The sequence below is a fragment of the Phalacrocorax carbo genome, chromosome 34, assembly GCF_963921805.1.
Source record: "Phalacrocorax carbo chromosome 34, bPhaCar2.1, whole genome shotgun sequence".
In the NCBI taxonomy this organism is placed as follows: domain Eukaryota; kingdom Metazoa; phylum Chordata; class Aves; order Suliformes; family Phalacrocoracidae; genus Phalacrocorax; species Phalacrocorax carbo.
Window position 1 is genome coordinate 96,508 of NC_087546.1, and position 25,000 is coordinate 121,507.

The window sequence follows — 25,000 nt, forward strand, 5'->3', positions numbered from 1 at the left end:
TCTGACCTCGCACCGCGACAACACCCGGCGAGGACACAGTCGTCGGGGCACCCAGCTCTGACCTCACACCGCGACAACACCCAGAGAGGACACAGGCGTCGGGGCACCCAGCTCTGACCTCGCACCGCGACAACACCCAGAGAGGACACAGGCGTCGGGGCACCAAGCTCTGACCTCACACCATGACAACACCCGGCGAGGACACAGGCGTCGGGGCACCCAGCTCTGACCTCGCACCACGACAACACTCGGCGAGGACACAGGCGTCCGGGCACCCAGCTCTGACCTCACACCGCGACAACATCCGGCGAGGACACAGGCGTCGGGGCACCCAGCTCTGACCTCGCACCACGACAACACCCGGCGAGGACACAGGCGTCGGGGCACCCAGCTCTGACCTCGCACCGCGACAACACCCGGCGAGGGCACAGGCGTCTGGGCACCCAACTCTGACCTCGCACCACGACAACACCCGGCGAGGACACAGGCGTCGGGGCACCCAGCTCTGACCTCGCACCGCGACAATACCCGGCGAGGACACAGGCGTCGGGGCACCCAGCTCTGACCTCGCACCGCGACAACACCCAGAAAGGACACAGGCGTCGGGGCACCCAACTCTAACCTCGCACCGCGACAACACCCGGCGAGGGCACATGCGTCGGGGCACCCAACTCTGACCTCGCACCACGACAACACCCGGCGAGGACACAGGCGTCGGGGCACCCACCTCTGACCTCGCACCGCGACAACACCCGGCAAGGACACAGGCGTTGGGGCACCCAGCTCTGACCTCGCACCGCGACAACACCCGGTGAGGACACAGGCGTCGGGGCACCCAGCTCTGACCTCGCACCGCGACAACACCCGGCGAGGACACAGCCGTCGGGCACCCAACTCTGATCTCGCACCGTGACAACACCCGGCGAGGGCACAGGCGTTGGGGCACCCAGCTCTGACCTCGCACCATGACAACACCCGGCGAGGGCACAGGCGTCGGGGCACCCAACTCTGACCTCGCACCGCGACAACACCCACGAGGACACAGGCGTTGGGGCACCCAGCTCTGACCTCACACCATGACAACACCCGGCGAGGACACAGGCGTCGGGGCACCCAGCTCTGACCTCGCACCGCGACAACACCCAGAGAGGACACACGCGTCGGGGCACCCAACTCTGACCTCGCACCGTGACAACACCCGGCGAGGACACAGGCGTTGGGGCACCCAACTCTGACCTCGCACCGTGAGAACACCCGGCGAGGACACAGGCGTCGGGGCACCCACCTCTGACCTTGCACCGCGACAACACCCACGAGGACACAGGCGTCGGGGCACCCAGCTCTGACCTCGCACCGTGACAACACCCAGCGAGGACACAGGCGTCGGGGCACCCAGCTCTGACCTCGCACCGTGACAACACCCGGCGACGACACAGGCGTCGGGCACCCAGCTCCGACCTCGCACCGTGACAACACCCGGCGAGGACACAGGCATCGGGGCACCCAGCTCTGACCTCTCACCGCGACAACACCCGGCGAGGACACAGGCGTCGGGGCACCCAGCTCTGACCTCGCACCGTGACAACACCCAGAGAGGACACAGGCGTCGGGGCACCCAGCTCTGACCTCGCACCGTGACAACACCCGGCGAGGACACAGGCGTCGGGGCACCCAACTCTGACCTCGCACCGCGACAACACCCAGAGAGGACACAGGCGTCGGGCACACAGCTCCGACCTCGCACCGTGACAACACCCGGCGAGGACACAGGCGTCGGGGCACCCAACTCTGACCTCACACCATGACAACACCCGGCGACGACACAGCCGTCGGGGCACCCAGCTCTGACCTCGCACCGCGACAACACCCGGCGAGGACACAGGCGTCTGGGCACCCAGCTCTGACCTCGCACCGCGACAACACTCGGCGACGACACAGGCGTCGGGGCACCCAGCTCTGACCTCGCACCATGACAACACCCACAGAGGACACATGCGTCGGGCACCCAGCTCTGACCTTACACCGCGACAACACCCAGCGAGGACACAGGCGTCAGGGCACCCAGCTCTGACCTCGCACCGCGACAACACCCACGAGGACACAGGCGTCGGGGCACCCACCTCTGACCTCGCACCGTGACAACACCCAGCGAGGACACAGGCGTCGGGGCACCCAGCTCTGACCTCGCACCGTGACAACACCCGGCGACGACACAGGCGTCGGGCACCCAGCTCCGACCTCGCACCGTGACAACACCCGGCGAGGACACAGGCATCGGGGCACCCACCTCTGACCTCGCACCGCGACAACACCCGGCGAGGACACAGGCGTCGGGGCACCCAGCTCTGACCTCGCACCGTGACAACACCCAGAGAGGACACAGGCGTCGGGGCACCCAGCTCTGACCTCGCACCGTGACAACACCCGGCGAGGACACAGGCGTCGGGGCACCCAGCTCCGACCTCGCACCGAGACAACACTCGGCGACGACACAGTCGTCGGGGCAGCCAGCTCTGACCTCGCACCGCGACAACACCCGGCGAGGACACAGGCGTCGGGGCACCCAGCTCTGACCTTACACCGCGACAACATCCGGCGAGGACACAGGCGTCGGGCACCCAGCTCTGACCTCGCACCGCGACAACACCCAGCGAGGACACAGGCGTCGGGGCACCCAGCTCTGACCTCGTACCGTGACAACACCCGGCGAGGACACAGGCGTTGGGGCACCCACCTCTGACCTCGCACCGCGACAACACTCGGCGAGGACACAGGCGTCGGGGCACCCAGCTCTGACCTCACACCGTGACAACATCCGGCGAGGACACAGGCGTCGGGGCACCCAGCTCTGACCTCGCACCGCGACAACACCCGGCGAGGACACAGCCGTCGGGCACCCAGCTCCGACCTCGCACCGTGACAACACCCGGCGAGGACACAGGCGTTGGGGCACCCAGCTCTGACCTCGCACCGTGACAACACCCGGCGAGGGCACAGGCGTCGGGGCACCCAACTCTGACCTCGCACCGCGACAACACCCACGAGGACACAGGCGTCGGGGCACCCAGCTCTGACCTCACACCATGACAACACCCGGCGAGGACACAGGCGTCGGGGCACCCAGCTCTGACCTCACACCATGACAACACCCGGCGAGGACACAGGCGTCGGGGCACCCAGCTCTGACCTCGCACCGCGACAACACCCGGCGAGGGCACAGGCGTCGGGGCACCCAACTCTGACCTCGCACCATGACAACACCCGGCGAGGACACAGGCGTCGGGGCACCCAAATCTGACCTCGCACCGTGACAACACCCGGCGAGGACACAGGCGTCGGGGCACCCAACTCTGACCTCGCACCATGACAACACCCGGCGAGGACACAGGCGTCGGGGCACCCAGCTCTGACCTCGCACCGTGACAACACCCGGCGACGACACAGGCATCGGGGCACCTAGCTCCGACCTCGCACCACGACAACACCCGGAGAGGACACAGGCGTCGGGGCACCCACCTCTGACTTCGCACCGTGACAACACCCGGCGAGGACACAGGCGTCAGGGCACCCACCTCTGACCTCGCACCGCGACAACACCCACGAGGACACAGGCGTCGGGGCACCCAACTCTGACCTCGCACCATGACAACACCCAAAGAGGACACAGGCGTCGGGGCACCCAGCTCTGACCTCGCACCGTGACAACACCCGGCGAGGACACAGGCGTCGGGGCACCCAGCTCCGACCTCGCACCGTGACAACACCCGGCGAGGACACAGGCGTCGGGGCACCCACCTCTGACCTCGCACCGCGACAACACCCGGCGAGGACACAGGCGTCGGGGCACCCACCTCTGACCTCGCACCGTGACAACACCCGGCGAGGACACAGGCGTCTGGGCACACAGCTCCGACGTCGCACCGTGACAACACCCGGCGAGGACACAGGCGTCGGGGCACCCAACTCTGACCTCACACCATGACAACACCCGGCGACGACACAGGCGTCGGGGCACCCAGCTCTGACCTCGCACCGCGACAACACCCGGCGAGGACACAGGCGTCTGGGCACCCACCTCTGACCTCGCACCGCGACAACACTCGGCGACGACACAGTCGTCGGGGTAGCCAGCTCTGACCTCGCACCGCGACAACACCCGGCGACGACACAGTCGTCGGGGCACCCAGCTCTGACCTTACACCGCGACAACATCCGGCGAGGACACAGGCGTCGGGCACCCAGCTCTGACCTCGCACCGCGACAACACCCGGCGAGGACACAGGCGTCGGGGCACCAAGCTCTGACCTCACACCATGACAACACCCGGCGAGGACACAGGCGTCTGGGCACCCAGCTCTGACCTCGCACCACGACAACACCCGGCGAGGACACAGGCGTCGGGGCACCCAGCTCTGACCTCACACCGCGACAACATCCGGCGAGGACACAGGCGTCGGGGTACCCAGCTCTGACCTCGCACCGCGACAACACCCGGCGAGGACACAGGCATCGGGGCACCCACCTCTGACCTCGCACCGCGACAACACCCGGCGACGACACAGGCGTCGGGCACCCAGCTCTGACCTCGCACCACGACAACACCCGGCGACGACACAGCCGTCAGGCACCCAACTCTGACCTCGCACCACGACAACACCCGGCGAGGACACAGGCGTCGGGGCACCCAGCTCTGACCTCGCACCGCGACAATACCCGGCGAGGACACAGGCGTCGGGGCACCCAGCTCTGACCTCGCACCGCGACAACACCCAGAAAGGACACAGGCGTCGGGGCACCCAACTCTAACCTCGCACCGCGACAACACCCGGCGAGGGCACATGCGTCGGGGCACCCAACTCTGACCTCGCACCACGACAACACCCGGCGAGGACACAGGCGTCGGGGCACCCACCTCTGACCTCGCACCGCGACAACACCCGGCAAGGACACAGGCGTTGGGGCACCCAGCTCTGACCTCGCACCGCGACAACACCCGGTGAGGACACAGGCGTCGGGGCACCCACCTCTGACCTCGCACCGCGACAACACCCAGAGAGGACACAGCCGTCGGGCACCCAACTCTGATCTCGCACCGTGACAACACCCGGCGAGGACACAGGCGTTGGGGCACCCAGCTCTGACCTCGCACCGCGACAACACCCGGCGAGGACACAGGCGTCGGGGCACCCAACTCTGACCTCGCACCGCGACAACACCCACGAGGACACAGGCGTCGGGGCACCCAGCTCTGACCTCACACCATGACAACACCCGGCGAGGACACAGGCGTCGGGGCACCCAGCTCTGACCTCGCACCGCGACAACACCCAGAGAGGACACACGCGTCGGGGCACCCAACTCTGACCTCGCACCGTGACAACACCCGGCGAGGACACAGGCGTTGGGGCACCCAACTCTGACCTCGCACCGTGACAACACCCGGCGAGGACACAGGCGTCGGGGCACCCAACTCTGACCTCGCACCATGAGAACACCCAGCGAGGACACAGGCGTCGGGGCACCCAGCTCTGACCTCGCACCGTGACAACACCCGGTGACGACACAGGCGTCTGGGCATCCAGCTCCGACCTCGCACCGTGACAACACCCGGAGAGGACACAGGCGTCGGGGCACCCAGCTCTGACCTCGCACCGTGACAACACCCGGCGAGGACACAGGCGTCGGGGCACCCACCTCTGACCTCGCACCGCGACAACACCCACGAGGACACAGGCGTCGGGGCACCCAGCTCTGACCTCGCACCGTGACAACACCCAGCGAGGACACAGGCGTCGGGGCACCCAGCTCTGACCTCGTACCGTGACAACACCCGGCGACGACACAGGCGTCGGGCACCCAGCTCCGACCTCGCACCGTGACAACACCCGGCGAGGACACAGGCGTCGGGGCACCCACCTCTGACCTCGCACCGCGACAACACCCGGCGAGGACACAGGCGTCGGGGCACCCAGCTCTGACCTCGCACCGTGACAACACCCAGAGAGGACACAGGCGTCGGGGCACCCAGCTCTGACCTCGCACCGTGACAACACCCGGCGAGGACACAGGCGTCGGGGCACCCAACTCTGACCTCGCACCGCGACAACACCTGGCGAGGACAAAGGCGTCGGGCACACAGCTCCGACCTCGCACCGTGACAACACCCGGCGAGGACACAGGCGTCGGGCACCCACCTCTGACCTCGCACCACGACAACACCCGGCGAGGACACAGGCGTCGGGCACCCACCTCTGACCTCGCACCGCGACAACACCCGGCGAGGACACAGGCGTCGGGGCACCCACCTCTGACCTCGCACCGTGACAACACCCGGCGAGGACACAGGCGTCGGGGCACCCAGCTCTGACCTCGCACCGTGACAACACCCGGCGAGGACACAGGCGTCGGGGCACCCAGCTCCGACCTCGCACCGTGACAACACTCGGCGACGACACAGGCGTCGGGGCACCCAGCTCTGACCTCGCACCGCGACAACACCCGGCGAGGACACAGGCGTCGGGGCACCCAGCTCTGACCTCGCACCGCGACAACATCCGGCGAGGACACAGGCGTCGGGCACCCAGCTCTGACCTCGCACCGCGACAACACCCAGCGAGGACACAGGCATCGGGGCACCAAGCTCTGACCTCACACCATGACAACACCCGGCGAGGACACAGGCGTTGGGGCACCCAGCTCTGACCTCGCACCGCGACAACACTCGGCAAGGACACAGGCGTCGGGGCACCCAGCTCTGACCTCGCACCGCGACAACACTCGGCAAGGACACAGGCGTCGGGGCACCCAGCTCTGACCTCACACCGTGACAACATCCGGCGAGGACACAGGCGTCGGGCACCCAGCTCTGACCTCGCACCGCGACAACACCCGGCGAGGACACAGGCGTCGGGCACCCAGCTCTGACCTCGCACCGCGACAACACCCGGCGAGGACACAGGCGTTGGGGCACCCAGCTCTGACCTCGCACCGCGACAACACCCGGCGAGGACACAGGCGTCGGGGCACCCAGCTCTGACCTCGCACCGCGACAACACCCAGAGAGGACACAGGCATCGGGGCACCCAGCTCTGACCTCGCACCGCGACAACACCCGGCGACGACACAGGCGTCGGGGCACCCAGCTCTGACCTCGCACCACGACAACACCCGGCGACGACCCAGCCGTCAGGTACCCAACTCTGACCTCGCACCACGACAACACCCGGCGACGACACAGGCGTTGGGGCACCCAGCTCTGACCTCGCACCGCGACAACACCCGGCGAGGGCACAGGCGTCGGGGCACCCAGCTCTGACCTCACACCGTGACAACACCCGGTGAGGACACAGGCGTCGGGGCACCCAGCTCTGACCTCACACCATGACAACACCCGGCGAGGACACAGGCGTCGGGGCACCCACCTCTGACCTCGCACCGCGACAACACCCACGAGGACACAGGCGTCGGGGCACCCAGCTCTGACCTCGCACCGTGACAACACCCAGCGAGGACACAGGCGTCGGGGCACCCAGCTCTGACCTCGTACCGTGACAACACCCGGCGACGACACAGGCGTCGGGCACCCAGCTCCGACCTCGCACCGTGACAACACCCGGCGAGGACACAGGCGTCGGGGCACCCACCTCTGACCTCGCACCGCGACAACACCCGGCGACGACACAGGCGTCGGGGCACCCAGCTCTGACCTCGCACCGTGACAACACCCAGAGAGGACACAGGCGTCGGGGCACCCAGCTCTGACCTCGCACCGTGACAACACCCGGCGAGGACACAGGCGTCGGGGCACCCAACTCTGACCTCGCACCGCGACAACACCTGGCGAGGACAAAGGCGTCGGGCACACAGCTCCGACCTCGCACCGTGACAACACCCGGCGAGGACACAGGCGTCGGGCACCCACCTCTGACCTCGCACCACGACAACACCCGGCGAGGACACAGGCGTCGGGCACCCACCTCTGACCTCGCACCACGACAACACCCGGCGAGGACACAGGCGTCGGGGCACCCACCTCTGACCTCGCACCGCGACAACACCCGGCGACGACACAGGCGTCGGGGCACCCACCTCTGACCTCGCACCGCGACAACACCCGGCGAGGACACAATCGTCGGGGCACCCAGCTCTGACCTCGCACCGTGACAACACCCAGCGAGGACACAGGCGCCTGGGCACCCAGCTCTGACCTCGCACTGCGACAACACACGGCGAGGACACAGGCGCCTGGGCACCCAGCTCTGACCTCGCACCGCGACAACACCCAGAGCAGACTCAGTGTTCGGGCTCCCAACAACCCCCGTGCCCACCAACCGTCCCCCCGGCAGCCCCTTGCACGCAGCCCCTCCTCGGCCAATCCTCACCCCTTGTGCGCAGCCCACGTGCAAGCCCCGCCCCCTTTTCACAGCCACCTCGCTCTGCCCGGGCGCTTGTGTAAGCCCCTCGTGTAAGCCCCACCCTCACGAGAGCCCAGCCCTCGCATGATCCGGTCCTCGTGCGAGGCCCTCGTGCAGGAGCCTCGTGCGAGAGCAGCCCTCGTGCGAGCCCCTCGTGCAAGCCTAGCCCTTGATCGCGCCCCCGCTGCAAGGGAGCACAAGCTGCCCTCGTGCGAGACCCTTGCACGAGGCCAGCCTTAGCGCGAGACCCTCGTGCGAGGCCCTCGTGCAAGCCCCCCGTGCGAAAGCAGCCGCCGCCCCGCGCTCCTTGCACCAGCGGCGCCCCGCAATGAGCCCTGCGCGGGCGCCGGCCCCGTGCGAGTACAACCCTCGTGCAACCCTCGCACCAACCCTCACGCAACCCCCGTGTGAGCCCTCGTGCGAGCCCTTGTGCGCTCACCTTGAAGCGGCGTGCGAGGAACTTGTTCTTCATCTCGAGGAAGTTCCCCTTAGAGGCTTCGCCCTTAAAGGGTTCGTTGATGACCCCGAAGGCGCCGTCGTTCTGGATGTCCGTCCAGCGCGCGTAGCCGTGGCTGCGCGCTAAGGACTGTCACCGTGTCACCGTGTCACCGTGTCACTGCGTCACCCCGTCCCCAACATCCCCCCTCGCCCCCCATCTCCAGCGCACGGAGCCGTGGCTGCGTGCTAAGGGCTGCCGCCTCGTCAGCACCACCGTTAAGGACTGTCACCACATCATCGTCACCACCACGTCACCGTCACCACCGCGTCACCGTCGCTGAGTCGCCGCATCAGCATCGCTGCGTCAGCCTGTCCCCAACGTCCCTCTCACCCCCGCCCCCCCCGCATCCCCTGGACAGCCTGTGGGGCTGCGGCTGTGCGATAAGGACTGTCACCGTCACCGTGTCACCGTGTCCCCCAGGTCATCACCCAGCCATCGCACGGAGGCGTGGATGCACGTTAAGGGCTGTCACCACGTCACCGTCCCCGGGTCATCACCGCGTCGCCACCACCGAGTCACCGCGTCACCGTCACCACGTCACGCTGTCCCCAACGTCCCTCCCAACCGCCCCATGTCACCCCCCATCCAGTTCAGAGGCCTGTGACTGTGCACTAACGACTGTCACCGTGTCACCGTCACCATGTCACCATCACCGTGTCACCACATCACTGTCACCGTGTCACCCCGTCCGCAGCGTCTCCCTCTTGTCCCCCCAGGCCATCCCCCCTCCAGCCCACGGAGCTGTGGCTGTACGCTAAGGCCTGTCACCCCGTCACCGTCACTGCGTCACCACCACGTCACCGTCACCGCATCACCGTCACCCCGTCCCCAGCATCCCCCTGAACACCCCCAGGTCATCCCCCGTCCATCAGGCAGAGCCGTGGCTGCACGTTAAGGACTGTCACCGTGTCACTGCGTCACCAACACAGCGTCACCGTCACCGCGTCGCCATCACCACATCACCGTGTAACCACCACCGCATCACCATCACCGCGTCACCCTGTCCCCAACGTCCCTCTCACCGCCCCCACCATAAGGACCGTCACCATGTCACTGCCTCACCACCGCTGCGTCACCGTCACCACATCACCCTCACAGCGTCACCCCGCCGCCAGCGTTCCCCTTGTCCCCTCCCCCACATCACCCCTGTGTTCAGCGCACGGAGCCGTGGCTGCGCGCTGGCGACTGTCACCGTGTCACCGCGTCACCGTCACCACACCGCCGAGGTTCCCCTCACCCCCACCCAGGTCACACCCGCCAGCACACGGAGTCGCGGCTGTTCACTAAGGAGCGTCACCGCGCCCCCACCACCACCGCCCCCCGCATCACCCCCACCTTGGCATCACCCTCCTTGGTGCTGTCACTGTCACCGGCTCTGGGGAGGGTGACAGCACCTGGGGGGGACACTGGGGTGCCACAGGGGGACCCTGGGGTGCTGTAGCAGGACCCTGGGGTGTTGCAGGGGGACCCTGGGGTCTCACGGGTTGACCCTGGGGTGTCGTGGGGAGACCCTGGGGTGTTGTGGGGGACCCTGGGGTGCCGTGGGGGGACCCTGGGGTACCACGAGGGGACCCCATAATGCCACAGGGGGACCCTGGGGTGTTGTGGGGGGACCCTGGGGTGCTGTGGGGAGACCCTGGGGTGTTGTGGGGGAACCCTGGGGTGTTGTGGGGGAACCCTGGGGTGTCACAGCGGGACCCTGGGGTGCTGTGGGGGGACCCTGGGGTACCACGAGGGGACCCCATAATGCCACAGGGGGACCCTGGGGTGTTGCAGGGAGACCCTGGGGTGTCACAGGGAGACCCTGGAGTGCCGTGGGAGGTCCCTGGGGTGCCACGAGGGAACCCCAGAATGCTACAGGGGGACCCAAGAGCGCTGTGAGGGGACCCCGGCATGCCGTGGAGGGACCCTGGGGTGCTGTGGGGGGACCCTGGGGTGTCACAGGGAGACCCTGGGGTACCACGAGGGGACCTCAGAATGCCACAGAGGGACCCTGGGGTGCCGCAGGGGGACCCAAGAGCACTGTGAGGGGACCCCGGCATGCCGTGGAGGGACCCTGGGGTGCTGTGGGGGGACCCTGGGGTGTCACAGGGAGACCCTGGGGTGCTGTGGGAGGTCCCTGGGGTACCACGAGGGGACCTCAGAATGCCACAGAGGGACCCTGGGGTGCCGCAGGGGGACCCAAGAGCGCTGTGAGGGACCCCGGCACGCCGTGGAGGGACCCTGGGGTGTCGGGGGGAGACCCTGGGGTGCTGTGGGGGGGTCCCCGGGGTGCTGGAAGGATACAGGACGATGCCGGCCAGCAGCCAGTAGTCGTGGCGCCGGTGCCAGATCTCATTGAGCTTCCCCGAGGAGATGGCGGCGCGCTCCTCGTTCTGCCACAGCGTGTGCAGCTCTGCGGGGGGCGGGGTGGGGGCGAGGGGCGGGGGGCGTCAGGTAAGCGGGAACCCCGGCCTGTCCCGTCCCCCACCCCGCCCCACCCCCTCGTCACCCACTCACCCGTGAAGCCGCCGTCGGCGATGTTGAACATGAAGCGCGGCTTCTCGGCCTTGTCGTCCCGCCGGCCGTTGGCGCGCGCCTCCAGCTTGGGCTCCTTCTCAGCCTTCACCTCCTCTGCGCGGGGGCGTGGAAGGGGGGGGGGGGCCACACATACGGCGGTCAGCGCCATGTTGTGACCCCCCCTTTGCCCCCCCCCCAAGCGCCCCCCCACCCCCCATGAAGCAGAAAAATATTCGCAGCCATCAGCAGGCTTCAGAGTGAACGTGACAAGATTAAGAGCAAAGCGCTCCAGGCCCATCCCTTTGGTTAAGCCCCGCCCCCTCCGGCTCACCCACAGCCTGGGGGGGGCTAGGCCCCACCCCCGCAGTCAAGCCCCGCCTCCCAGGTACCTCGTTTGGGGTCAGGGTCCCCCGGCCGCTCCTTGGGCTCCTCCTCGGGGGGTTTCTCATCACCCTTCTCTCCCCCGGGACCCTTCTCGGCCTCGGCGCCTGCAGGGGGGGAACGGGGGTGCTCAGACGCCTGGGTCCCCCAGGGGGGATTTAGGGGGGGATTTGGGTGATTTAGGGGGGCACCCAAACGCCTGGGTCCCCCTGGGGGAATCTGGGGGGGGGCGCACCCAAATGCCTGGGTCCCCCTAGGGGGATTTGGGGGGGCACTCGAATGCCTGGGTCCCTCTGGGGCGATTTGGGGGGGCATCTGGTTGCCTGGGTTCCCCCAGGGGGGATTTAGGGGGGGGCACCCAAATGCCTGGGTCCCCCCTGGAGGAATTTGGGGGGCACCCGAACGCCTGGGTCCCCCTCGGGGGATTTGGGGGGGCACCCAAATGCCTGGGTCCCCCCTGGAGGAATTTGGGGGGGCACCCGAACGCCTGGGTCCCCCTGGGGGATTTAGGGGGGCACCCAAATGCCTGGGTCCCCCCTGGAGGAATTTGGGGGGCACCCGAACGCCTGGGTCCCCCTGGGGGATTTAGGGGGGCACCCAAATGCCTGGGTCCCCCCTGGAGGAATTTGGGGGGGCACCCGAACGCCTGGGTCCCCCCAGGGAGATTTTGGGGTGGGTCTCACCTGCTCGCTCCTCGCGGGCCGGGGGCCCTTCGGCCTCGGGCTCCCGCTGGCCGGGTCCCTCCTCCTCCTCCCCCTTCCGCGGCCCTTCGGCCTCGCTGCCGTCACCCGGGGACGGTGGCACCTCGGGGACAGGAGGCTGCGGGGACGGGGGGGGGCTGGTGTCACCTCGGACGCCGGGGCCCCCCCACTGTGACATCCCCCCACCCCCCTCCGTACCCCTGCGGTGACCGGGGGGGACACGGGGACAACGGTGGGGAGGGGACAGGGTGGGGAGAGAGGGGACGGGGGTGGGGACACGGGGAGGGGAAGAGGACACTGGGGACAGGGACAAGGACAGGAGGGTGACACAGTGTTGGGGACAGGGACAGGGTTGGGGACAACAGGGCTGGGGGAGACAAGTGAGGATGGGGCTGGGACAGGGTTGGGGACAGGGAGGACACGATGGGGGACAGGGAGGACATGGTTGTGGTCAAAGATGGGGACAGGGAGGACACGACTAGGGACAAAGGTTCAGACAGAGTTGGGGACAGCGAGGACAGGGCTGGGGACAGGGTTGGGGACATGGAGGACATGCCTGGGGACAGGATGGGGACAGTGAGGACAGGGCTGGGGACAGGATGGGGACAGTGAGGACAGGGATGGGGACAGGGATGAGGACAGGGATGGGGACAGGATGGGGACAGTGAGGACAGGGATGGGGACAGGATGGGGACAGTGAGGACAGGGATGGGGACAGGGATGAGGACAGGGATGGGGACAGGATGGGGACAGTGAGGACAGGGATGGGGACAGGGATGAGGACAGGGATGGGGACAGGATGGGGACAGTGAGGACAGGGCTGGGGACAGGGATGAGGACAGGGTTGGGGACAGAGAGGACAGGGTTGGGGACAGCGAGGACAGGGTTGGGGACAGGATGGGGACAGTGAGGACAGGGTTGGGGACAGCGAGGACATGGATGGGGACAGCGAGGACATGGATGGGGACAGGATGGGGACAGGGTTGGGGACAGGGATGGAGACAGGGATGGGGACAGTGAGGACAGGGTTGGGGACAGGGATGGAGACAGGGATGGGGACAGTGAGGACAGGGTTGGGGACAGGGTTGGGGACAGCAAGGACAGGGCTGGGGACAGGGTTGGGGACAGCGAGGACAGGGTTGGGGACAGGGTTGGGGACAGGGTTGGGGACAGGATGGGGACACGGTTGGGGACAGGGTTGGGGACAGTGAGGACAGGGCTGGGGACAGGATGGGGACACGGTTGGGGACAAGGTTGGGGACAGCAAGGACAGGGTTGGGGACAGGGTTGGGGACAGCAAGGACAGGGTTGGGGACAGTGAGGACAGGGTTGGGGACAGCGAGGACAGGGCTGGGGACAGGGTTCGGGACAGTGAGGACAGGGCTGGGGACAGGGTTGGGGACAGTGAGGACAGGGTTGGGGACAGGGTTGGGGACAGCGAGGACAGGGCTGGGGACAGGGTTCGGGACAGCGAGGACAGGGTTGGGGACAGGGCTGGGGACAGGGTTGGGGACAGCGAGGACAGGGTTGGGGACAGGGCTGGGGACAGTGAGGACAGGGTTGGGGACAGCAAGGACAGGGCTGGGGACAGGGTTGGGGACAGTGAGGACAGGGTTGGGGACAGCGAGGACAGGGCTGGGGACAGGGTTCGGGACAGCGAGGACAGGGTTGGGGACAGGGCTGGGGACAGGGTTGGGGACAGCGAGGACAGGGTTGGGGACAGGGCTGGGGACAGTGAGGACAGGGTTGGGGACAGCAAGGACAGGGCTGGGGACAGGGTTGGGGACAGTGAGGACAGGGTTGGGGACAGCGAGGACAGGGCTGGGGACAGGGCTGGGGACAGCGAGGACAGGGTTGGGGACAGGGCTGGGGACAGCGAGGACAGGGCTGGGGACAGGGCTGGGGACAGTGAGGACAGGGTTGGGGACAGGGCTGGGGACAGTGAGGACAGGGTTGGGGACAGCGAGGACAGGGTTGGGGACAGTGAGGACAGGGTTGGGGACAGCGAGGACAGGGTTGGGGACAGGGTTCGGGACAGTGAGGACAGGGCTGGGGACAGGGTTGGGGACAGGGCTGGGGACAGTGAGGACAGGGTTGGGGACAGCCCTGTCACCCACCTCCGTCTCCATCTTCTCGGGGCCCTTGAGCTCCTTCTCGTCCCTGGTGTCACCGTCGTCCCTCTCCGCGGGTGGCCCTGGCCCGTCCCCGCGCTCGCTGGGCGCCGGCGTGGCTGGGGACAGGGGACGTCAGGACACGGGGACAGGGGGTGTCCCCACCACCCTGGCCCTGTGTCCCCCACCCTCGTGCTCCCCGCGACCCTCTGTCGCCCCCACGTCCCTCTGTCCCCCCCACGTCCACGTGTCCCTGTGCTGTCCCCGGTCCCCCATGTGCTCACATCTCCATCCCCACACCCTGTCCCCGTGTCCCCCCTGTCCCCGTGTCCCCCCATCCCCGTGTCCCCACCCCCATCCTGTCCCTCATATCCCCCCTGTCCCCCCATCCCCTGTCCCCCCATCCCCTGTCCCCCTTCCTGCCCCCCAGGAACCCCCCCCCCCCCCGTCCCCTGTCCCTCTGTCCCCCTTCCTGCCCCCCAGGCCCCCGCCCCCTGTCCCCCTCCTGCCCCCCAGGTCGTGCCCCCCATCCCCGGTCCCCCCCCCCCCATCCCCTGTCCCCCTTCCTGTCCCCCAGGTCGTCCCCCCCCCATCCCCTGTCCCCCTGTCCCCCTCTTGTCCCCCAGGTCCCCCCCCCTCCATCCCCTGTCCCCCTGTCCCCCTCCTGCCCCCCTCCTGCCCCCCTGTCCCCCCACCCCCTGTCCCCCTCCTGCCCCCCTGTCCCCCCACCCCCTGTCCCCCTGTCCCCCTCTTGTTCCCCAGGTCCCCCCCCAGTCCCCCATCCCCCTGTCCCCCTCCTGCCCCCCAGGTCCCGCCCCCCTATCCCCCGTCCCGGCGCCCCCCTCCTGCCCCCCAGGTCCCGCCCCCCCCATCCCCCGTTCCGGCGCCCCCCTCCTGCCCCCCAGGTCCCCCCCCCCCATCCCCTGTCCCCCTCCTGCCCCCCAGGTCGCCCCCCCATCCCGGCGCCCCCCTCCTGCCCCCCAGGTCCCCCCCCCCCATCCCCTGTCCCCCTCCTGCCCCCCAGGTCGCCCCCCCATCCCCCATCCCGGCGCCCCCCTCCTGCCCCCCAGGTCCCCCCCCCCCATCCCCTGTCCCCCTCCTGCCCCCCGTGCCCCCGGTACCGGGCGTGGGGGGGCCGGGGCTGGGGGGGCCGCTCTGCTCGGGGCTGGGGGGGCAGGTCTTGGCGGGGGAGGAGGCGCGGGACGAGCGCTTGGAGTCGGCGCTGGGCTCCGGGGCCAGCTCGGGAAGGCTCCAGCGCCCGTTGATGTGCTCGAACTCCTGCACCTGCGGGGGCACCCACGCGTCTGGGGGGTGGGGGGGTCCCCGGGATCCGGGGGGGGCACCCAGGGGTCTGGGGGGGGACTCAGGGATCTGGGTGAGGGACCCTAGGATCCAGGGTGGAGCACCCAGGGATCTACGGGGGGACCCCAGGATCTGGGGGGGGGCACCCAGGAATCGGGGGGGGAACCCAGGGATCTGGAGGGGAGCACCCAGGGATCTGGGGGGGAACCCAGGGATCTGGGGGGCACTCAGGGATCTGGGGGAGCACCCAGGGATCTACGGGGGGACCCCAGGATCTGGGGGGGGGCACCCAGGAATCGGGGGGCGAACCCAGGGATCTGGAGGGGAGCACCCAGGGGTCTGGGGGGGACTCAGGGATCAGGGGGAGCATCCAGGGATCGGGGGGGAACCCAGGGATCTGCAGGGGAGCACCCAGGGATCTGGGGGGGACTCTGGGATCAGGGGGAGCACCCAGGGATCTAGGGGGGGACTCTGGGATCAGGGGGGGACGACCCAGGGATCTGGGGGGGACTCACAGATCCGGGGGGGGCATCCAGGGGTCTGGGGGGGACTCAGGGATCCGGGGGGGGCATCCAGGGGTCTGGGGGGGACTCAGGGATCCGGGGGGGGCACCCAGGGGTCTGGGGGGCACCCAGGGGTCTGGGGGGGGGACCCTGGGATCCAGGGTGGAGCACCCAGGGATCTACGGGGGGACCCCAGGATCTGGGGGGGGGCACCCAGGAATCGGGGGGGGAACCCAGGGATCTGGAGGGGAGCACCCAGGGATCTGGGGGGGACACTGGGATCAGGGGGAGCACCCAGGGATCTAGGGGGGGACTCTGGGATCCGGGGGGGACGACCCAGGGATCTGGGGGGGACTCAGGGATCTGGAGGGGAGCACCCAGGGATTTGGGGGAGCACCCAGGGATCTGGGGGGGACTCAGGGATCAGGGGGAGCACCCAGGGATCTGGGGCGGACTCTGGGATCAGGGGGGGCACCCAGGGATTTGGGGGAGCACCCAGGGATCTGGGGGGGACTCAGGGATCGGGGGAGCACCCAGGGATCTGGGGGGGCACCCAGGGGACCCCAGGTGTCTGGGGCGGGGGTGTCGCACCTTCTTCTTGACGAGGGACATGACGCCGATGCGGGTCAGCACCTGCTGCCGCGAGAGCCCCTCCCGGGGGACCCCGTCCGCGAAGGTCTCGGAGCCGTCGGCCCCCGGCTCGCAGAGGTGGCGCATGAACAGGGACACGTAGGCCCTGGGGGACACGCTCAGGGCCACCGTCGCCGCGAGACCCCCCCCCCGGCCCCTCCAGGGTCCCTGTCCCCACAGAGCCCCTCCCCAGGGTCCCTGTCCCCACAGACCCCATCCCCAGGGGACCTTGTCCCCACAGACCCCCTGCCCAGGGTCCCTGTCCCCAGGGGACCCTGTCCCCACAGAGCCCCTCCCCAGGGTCCCTGCCCCACAGAGCCCCTCCCCAGGGCCCCTGTCCCCACAGACCCCATCCCCAGGGGACCTTGTCCCCATAGAGCCCCTGCCCAGGGGACCTTGTCCCCACAGAGCCCCTCCCCAGGGTCTCTGTCCCCACAGACCCCCTCCCCAGGGGACCTTGTCCCCATAGAGCCCCTGCCCAGGGGACCTTGTCCCCATAGAGCCCCTGCCCAGGGTCCCTGTCCCCACAGAGCCCCTCCCCAAGGTCCCTGTCCCCACAGAGCCCCTCCCCAGGGTCCCTTGTCCCCACAGACCCCATCCCTGGGTCTCTGTCTCTGTCCTCTGGGGACCCCCATCACTGTCCCTGTCCCCAGCGTCCCCGTCCCCAGGCTCCCTGTTCTCAGGGTCCCTGATGTCCCCAGCAGCCCCGGTGTCCCTGGTGTCCCCAGCGTCCCCAGCGTCCTCGGTGTCCCTGATGTCCCCAGCGTCCCCAGCGTCCTCGGTGTCCCTGATGTCCCCAGCGTCCCCAGCATCCCCAGCATCCCCAGTGTCCCTGGTGTCCCCAGCGTCCCCAGCATCCCCGGTGTCCCTGATGTCCCCAGCGTCCCCAGCATCCCCAGCATCCCCAGTGTCCCTGATGTCCCCAGCATCCCCAGCATCCCCGGTGTCCCTGATGTCCCCAGCGTCCCCAGCGTCCTCGGTGTCCCTGATGTCCCCAGCGTCCCCAGCATCCCCAGCATCCCCAGTGTCCCTGATGTCCCCAGCGTCCCCAGCATCCCTGGTGTCCCTGATGTCCCCAGCATCCCTGGTGTCCCTGATGTCCCCAGCATCCCCGGTGTCCCCAGCATCCCTGATGTCCCCAGCGTCCCCAGCGTCCCCAGCATCCCCGGTGTCCCTGATGTCCCCAGTGTCCCCAGTGTCCCCGGTGCCGGTGTCCCTGATGTCCCCAGCACCCCCAGCGTCCCCGGTGTCCCTGATGTCCCCAGCGTCCCCAGCGTCCCCGGTGTCCCTGATGTCCCCAGCGTCCCCAGTGTCCCTGATGTCCCCAGCATCCCCAGCATCCCCGGTGTCCCTGATGTCCCCAGTGTCCCCAGCGTCCCCAGCGTCCCCAGTGTCCCTGATGTCCCCAGCATCCCCAGTGTCCCTGATGTCCCCAGTGTCCCCAGTGTCCCCAGCGTCCCTGATGTCCCCAGTGTCCCCAGCGTCCCTGGTGTCCCCGATGTCCCCAGCATCCCCAGCGTCCCTGGTGTCCCCGGTGTCCCCACGCCATCAGCCTGTCCCCTCATCACAGCGCCCGTCCCCAGCTGTGCCGGCTCTGGCCGGGTCCTGCCACCGCTCTGGCGTCCCCTGGGCCAGACCCGGCCCCCCGAGGGGACGTGGGGACCCCGGGGGTGACTCTGTGTCGGGGTGAGGGGGACACGGGCTCGTCCGCTCCCCAGGAAAACCGACAGCGATGGCGCTCGGCTGAGTAAGGGCTCATCACGCGGCGGGGGGACACGGGGGGACACGGGAAGGTGGGGGGACACGGGGGGACATGGGGGGACACGGGAAGGCGGGGGGACACGGGGGGACACGGGAAGGTGAGGACACATGGGGTCATGGGGGGACACGGGACGATGGGGACACATGGGAAGATGGGGACACACCGGGACATGGGGCACACAGGGACACGGGACGATGGGGACATGGGAGGGACATGGGAGGGACATGGGGGGATGTGGGTGGCACAGAGGGACACGGGGACATGGGGCACACAGGGACACGGGGACATGGGGACATGAGAGGGACATGGGGGGATATGGGGGGCACAAAGGGACACGGGGACATGGGGCACACAGGGACATGGGGACATTGTGGGGGACACACAGGGCCGTGGGGCGATGGGGGGGGGACAAGGGAAGATGGGGACACACGGGGGACACACAGACACGGGGACACGGGAAGATGGGGACACGCAGGGACACGGGGACAGGGACACAGGTCATGTGGGACAATGGGGACACACAGAGGGACGTGGGGGACACACGGACATGGGGGGGACACGCAGGGTTGTGGGGACGGGGGACACGTGGGACAAACATAGGGACTTGGGGACACACATGGGGACACGGGGGGACACGGGGGGACACAGGGACATAAGGACAGAGGGACACACATGGGGACATGGGGGACACGCATGGGTACCCCTCCCTCCCGCCCCACCGCCTGTCCCTGGTGTCACCGCCTGTGTCCCTGGTGTCACCGCATGTCCCCAGTGCCACGGCCTGTCCCCAGTGCCACCGCCTGTCCCCAGCGCCACCGCCTGTCCCCAGCACCACCGCCTGTCCCCAATGCCACCACCTGTCCCTGATTCCACCTGCCCCCAGTGCCACCGCCTGTCCCCAGTGCCACCACCTGTCCCCAACGCCACCGCCTGTTCCCAGTGCCACTGCCTGTCGCAAATGCCACCGCCTGTCCCTGATTCCACCTGCCCCACCGCCTGTCCCCAACGCCACCGCGTGTTCCCAGTGCCACTGTCTGTCCCTGATTCCACCTGTCCCCAACGCCACCGCCTGTCCACAATGCTACCACCTGTTCCCAGTGCCACCGCCTGTCCCTGATTCCACCTGTCCCCAATGCCACCGCCTGTTCCCAATGCCACCGCCTGTTCCCAATGCCACCGCCTGTCCCCAACGCCACCGCCTGTCCCCAGTGCCACTGCCTGTCCCCAACGCCACCGCCTGTCCCTGATTCCACCTGTCCCCAGCGCCACCGCCTGTCCCTGATTCCACCTGTCCCCAATGCCACCGCCTGTTCCCAATGCCACTGCCTGTCCCCAGTGCCACTGCCTGTCCCCAACGCCACCGCCTGTCCCTGATTCCACCTGTCCCCAATGCCACCGCCTGTTCCCAATGCCACCGCCTGTTCCCAATGCCACCGCCTGTCCCCAACGCCACCGCCTGTCCCCAGTGCCACTGCCTGTCCCCAACGCCACCGCCTGTCCCTGATTCCACCTGTCCCCAGCGCCACCGCCTGTCCCTGATTCCACCTGTCCCCAGCGCCACCGCCTGTCCCCAGCGCCACCGCCTGTCCCCAACGCCACCGCCTGTCCCCAATGCCACTGCCTGTCCCCAACGCCACCGCCTGTTCCCAACGCCACCGCCTGTCCCCAACGCCACCGCCTGTCCCCAGTGCCACCGCCTGTCCCCAGCGCCACCGCCTGTCCCCAACGCCACCGCCTGTCCCTGATTCCACCTGTCCCCAATGCCACCGCCTGTCCCCAATGCCACCGCCTGTCCCCAGCACCACCGCCTGTCCCCAGCACCACCTACTTGAACTCCTTCTCGGTCTTGCCGCGCAGGTCGCGGACGAGCCACTGGGAGGTGAAGGCGTCCTGGGGGGGCATCCCCCAGCGCATCACCGCGTTCAGGAAGGCCTTGCGCTGCCGCGTGTTGAACCCCAGCACCTGGGGGGGGGCACCCGTGGGTGGGGGGGCACCCGTGGGTGGAGGGACCCCAGCACCCTGGGGGGCACCCATGGGTGGGGGGGCACCCGTGGGTGGGGGGACCCCAGCACTCCGGGGGGGCACCCGTGGGTGGGGGGGCACCCGTGGGTGGGGGGACCCCAGCACCTGGGGGGGGGCACCCGTGGGGGGGGGGCAACTGTGGGTGGGGAGACCCCAGCACTCCGGGGGGGCAACCGTGGGTGGGGGGGCACCCATCAGTGGGGGGACTCCAGCACCTCAGGCAGGCACCCGTGGGTGGGGGGACCACAGCACCCCACGGGGGCAACCGTGGGTGGGGGGCACCCGTGGGTGGGGGGACCCCAGCACCTGGGGAGGGCAACTGTGGGTGGGGAACAACCACGGGTGGGGGGACCCCATAGCCTGGGGTGGCACCCATGGGTGGGGGGACCCCAGCACCCTGGAGGGGCACCCATGGGTGGGGGGACCCCAGCACCCTGGGGGGCAACCATGGGTGGGGGGATCCCATAGCCTGGGGTGGCACCCATGGGTGGGGGGATGCCAGCACCCTGGAGGGGCACCCATGGGTGGTGGGGGCACCCCAGCACCTGGGAGGCATCTGAGGGTGAGGGGACCCCAGCACCCCAGGGGGGGGCAACTGTGGGTGGGGAACAACCGTGGGTGGGCAGAGCCTGGGGGTGCACCCATGGGTGGGGGGGCCTCAGCACCCCGGGGGGGCACCTGTGGGTGGAGGGACCCCATCAGCTAGAGGGATCATGAGAGGGTGGGGGGTCCCAGGCATCCTGTAGGGTGCGGGGTGGGTGGGGGGTACCCAGGCATCCGGGCACCCCAGGACCCCCTCGTGATGCAGACGCAGGGGTCCGGGTGCCCTTGGGGAGCCCGGTATCCCAGCCCCGCCCCTCCCCCCCCCCCCCGCCCCCCACCCTGCAGCGGACCCCGGCAGCGGGTGCCCCCCACCCCCGGCACCCCGGGGTCCTCACCTCGATGTTGCCGCCCACCCGGGCCAGCAGCGGGGGCAGGGGTTTGTCCTTCTCGTTCCGCAGCTGCCGCTTGGACTGACGCCGGCCTGGGGCGGGGGGCACACGTGGGGTGGGGGGGTCAGCACCCACCACCGGCACCCCGACCCCCACCCGGGGGCACCCGCAGCACCTCCACAGCCCCCTGAGCCCCCGTGGGGCACCCTGACCCGCCCCAGGGCACACTAATGCCCCTCAGAGCGCTGTGACGCTCCCCACAGCACCGCGATGCCCCCCCCCCCAGCACCCTGACCCTCTTTGGGGCACCCTGACCCCCCCACAGCCCCCTGACGCCCCCCAACAGTACCCTGACACCTCCACAGCACCCTGACCCCCCTGGGGACACCCTGACTCTCCCCAGGGCACACTAATGTCCCTCAGGTCACTGTGGGCCCCCCCTTTGGGGCACCCTGACCCCCCCAGCAGCACCTTGACCCCCCCTCGGGGCACCCCGACCCCCACCCCCGGGTGTCCTCCCCCCGGCCCCCCTTGTTCCACACAGGAACCCCCCACCCCCCCCCGCCCCCAATTCCCCCGGTGTCACCCCAGACCCCTCCCCAGGCAGGGGGGACACAGGGGGGGACACGGGGGGACACACAGAGGTGACGGGGGGGGTCAGAGGGAGGATGTGGGGGGGACACGGGGGGCCTGAGGGGACACAGGGGGGACACAGGGGGGACACCGGGGGGATGTAGGGGACATGGAGGGACATGGGGGACACGGGCAGGACAGAGACGGCATGGGGGGACACGGGGGGACATGGGGGGACATGGGGGACATGGGGAGGACACAGAGGGGACATGGGGGGACATGGGGGGACACGGGGGGGATGTGGGGGGACACGGGGGGACACGGGGGGGATGTGGGGGGACACGGGGGGACACGGGGGGACACTCACCCTCCGGCCGCTCGTCGAAGTCCTCGTCCTCTTCCTCGGAGCCCACCGAGTACTCGGACTGGTTGTCTGGGGGACACCGTCAGCACCCCGCTACGCTGCACCCCAACACCCCTGCACCCCAACACCCCAAGCCCCCAACACACCCTGCACCCAACACCCCCTGCACCCCCAAACTACATGAGCCCCCCAACACCCCCTGCAGCCCCCAACACACCCTGCACCCAACACCCCCTGCACCCCCAAACACCCCTGCACCCCCAGGTACCACCGCACCCCAAGCACCCCCTGTACCCCCAAACACCCCTGCACCCCCAGGTACCACCGCACCCCAAGCACCCCCTGTACCCCCAAACACCCCCTGTACCCCCAGGTACCACCGCACCCCAAGCACCCCCTGTACCCCCAAACACCCCCTGTACCCCCAGGTACCACCGCACCCCAAGCACCCCCTGTACCCCCAAACACTCCCTGTACCCCCAGGTACCACCGCACCCCAAGCACCCCCTGTACCCCCAAACACCCCCTGTACCCCCAAACACCCCCTGTACCCCCAGGTACCACCGCACCCCAAGCACCCCCTGTACCCCCAAACACCCCCTGCACCCCCAGGTACCACCGCACCCCAAACACCCCCTGTACCCCCAAACACCCCCTGCACCACCAGGTACCACCGCACCCCAAACACACCCTGTACCCCCAAACACCCCCTGCACCCCCAGGTACCACCGCACCCCAAGCACCCCCTGTACCCCCAAACACCCCCTGCACCCCCAGGTACCACCGCACCCCAAACACCCCCTGTACCCCCAAACACCCCCTGTACCCCCAGGTACCACCGCACCCCAAGCACCCCCTGTACCCCCAAACACCCCCTGTACCCCCAGGTACCACCGCACCCCAAGCAACCCCTGTACCCCCAAACACCCCCTGTACCCCCAGGTACCACCGCACCCCAAACACCCCCTGTACCCCCAAACACCCCCTGTACCCCCAGGTACCACCGCACCCCAAGCACCCCCTGTACCCCCAAACACCCCCTGTACCCCCAGGTACCACCGCACCCCAAGCACCCCCTGTACCCCCAAACACCCCCTGCACCACCAGGTACCACCGCACCCCAAACACCCCCTGTACCCCCAAACACCCCCTGCACCACCAGGTACCACCGCACCCCAAGCACCCCCTGTACCCCCCATGTGGGACAGGCGAGCGCAGAGCCCTCCCAGTGCCTCCCAGTCTGTCCCAGTGCCCTCCCAGTAACTCCCAGTGCTCCTGCGGAACGTCCCAGTAACCTCCCAGTGCTCCCAGTTGCCCTGTACCCCACCTTCGTCCTCCTTGTGCGACAGCACGGGGCATCGGGACGCCCCCCAGTGCCTCCCAGTCCATCCCAGTATCCTCCCAGTGCCTCCCAGTCCCCCAGTACTGGCGCCCAGTGCTCCCAGTTGCCCTGTATCCACTTCTGTCCTCCTGGGAGCAGGTGCCCAGTGCACTGGGACTCTCCCCAGTATGCCCCAATATCCTCCCACTCTGTCCCAGTGCCCTCCCAGTGCCTCCTGAAGACCATCCCAGTACCTGACCAGTACTCCCAGTTACACGGTACCTACCGTGGTCCCCCTGGCTGTGGGTACCCAGTGCATCAGGACTCCCCCCAGTGCCTTCCCAGTGCCTCCCAGTCTGTCCCAGTGCCCTCCCCAGGCATCCCAGTACCCGACCAGTCTGTCCCAGTGCCCTCCCCAGGCATCCCAGTGCCCGACCAGTCTGTCCCAGTGCCCTCTCAAGGCATCCCAGTGCCCGACCAGTCTGTCCCAGTGCCCTCCCAAAGCATCCCAGTACCCGACCATTCTGTCCCAGTGCCCTCCCCAGGCATCCCAGTGCCCAACCAGTCTGTCCCAGTGCCCTCCCCAGGCATCCCAGTGCCCGACCAGTCTGTCCCAGTGCCCTCCCAAGGCATCCCAGTACCCGACCAGTCTGTCCCAGTGCCCTCCCGATGTATCCCAGTACATTACCAGTACTTCCCAGTGCCCCCAGCTGCCCTGTACCCCCCTCAGTTCTCCCAGCCAAGGGTGCCCAGTGCATCAGGACCCCTCTCAGTAACTAGCAGTGCCTCCCAGTGCCTTCCCAGTGCCTCCCAGTGCCTTCCCAGTGCCCACCTTGGTCCTCCTGGGCAGCATCGTTGTAATTGACCTGCTTTCACACCCGCTTCCCCTTGCCCAGGTTGCGTGCCAGTGCCTCCCAGTGCCTCCTAGTGCCTTCCCAGTGCCTCCCAGTGCCTCCTGCTGCCTTCCCAGTGCCTCCCAGTGCCTC

General features: G+C 69.0%; 1 protein-coding gene across 1 annotated transcript in view; it reads right to left on the bottom strand.

Annotated features, from left to right (window-relative positions):
• Positions 1-25,000, bottom strand: part of CHD3 (chromodomain helicase DNA binding protein 3) — a 158,462-nt gene that overhangs the window by 81,579 nt on the left and 51,883 nt on the right. Inside the window, 11 exon segments of the mRNA XM_064437623.1 lie at positions 8,854-8,986; positions 11,200-11,308; positions 11,413-11,526; positions 11,802-11,900; positions 12,477-12,612; positions 14,612-14,724; positions 15,727-15,889; positions 17,002-17,146; positions 20,631-20,764; positions 21,763-21,848; positions 22,697-22,762. Coding sequence (XP_064293693.1) covers positions 8,854-8,986; positions 11,200-11,308; positions 11,413-11,526; positions 11,802-11,900; positions 12,477-12,612; positions 14,612-14,724; positions 15,727-15,889; positions 17,002-17,146; positions 20,631-20,764; positions 21,763-21,848; positions 22,697-22,762 — 1,298 coding nt within the window.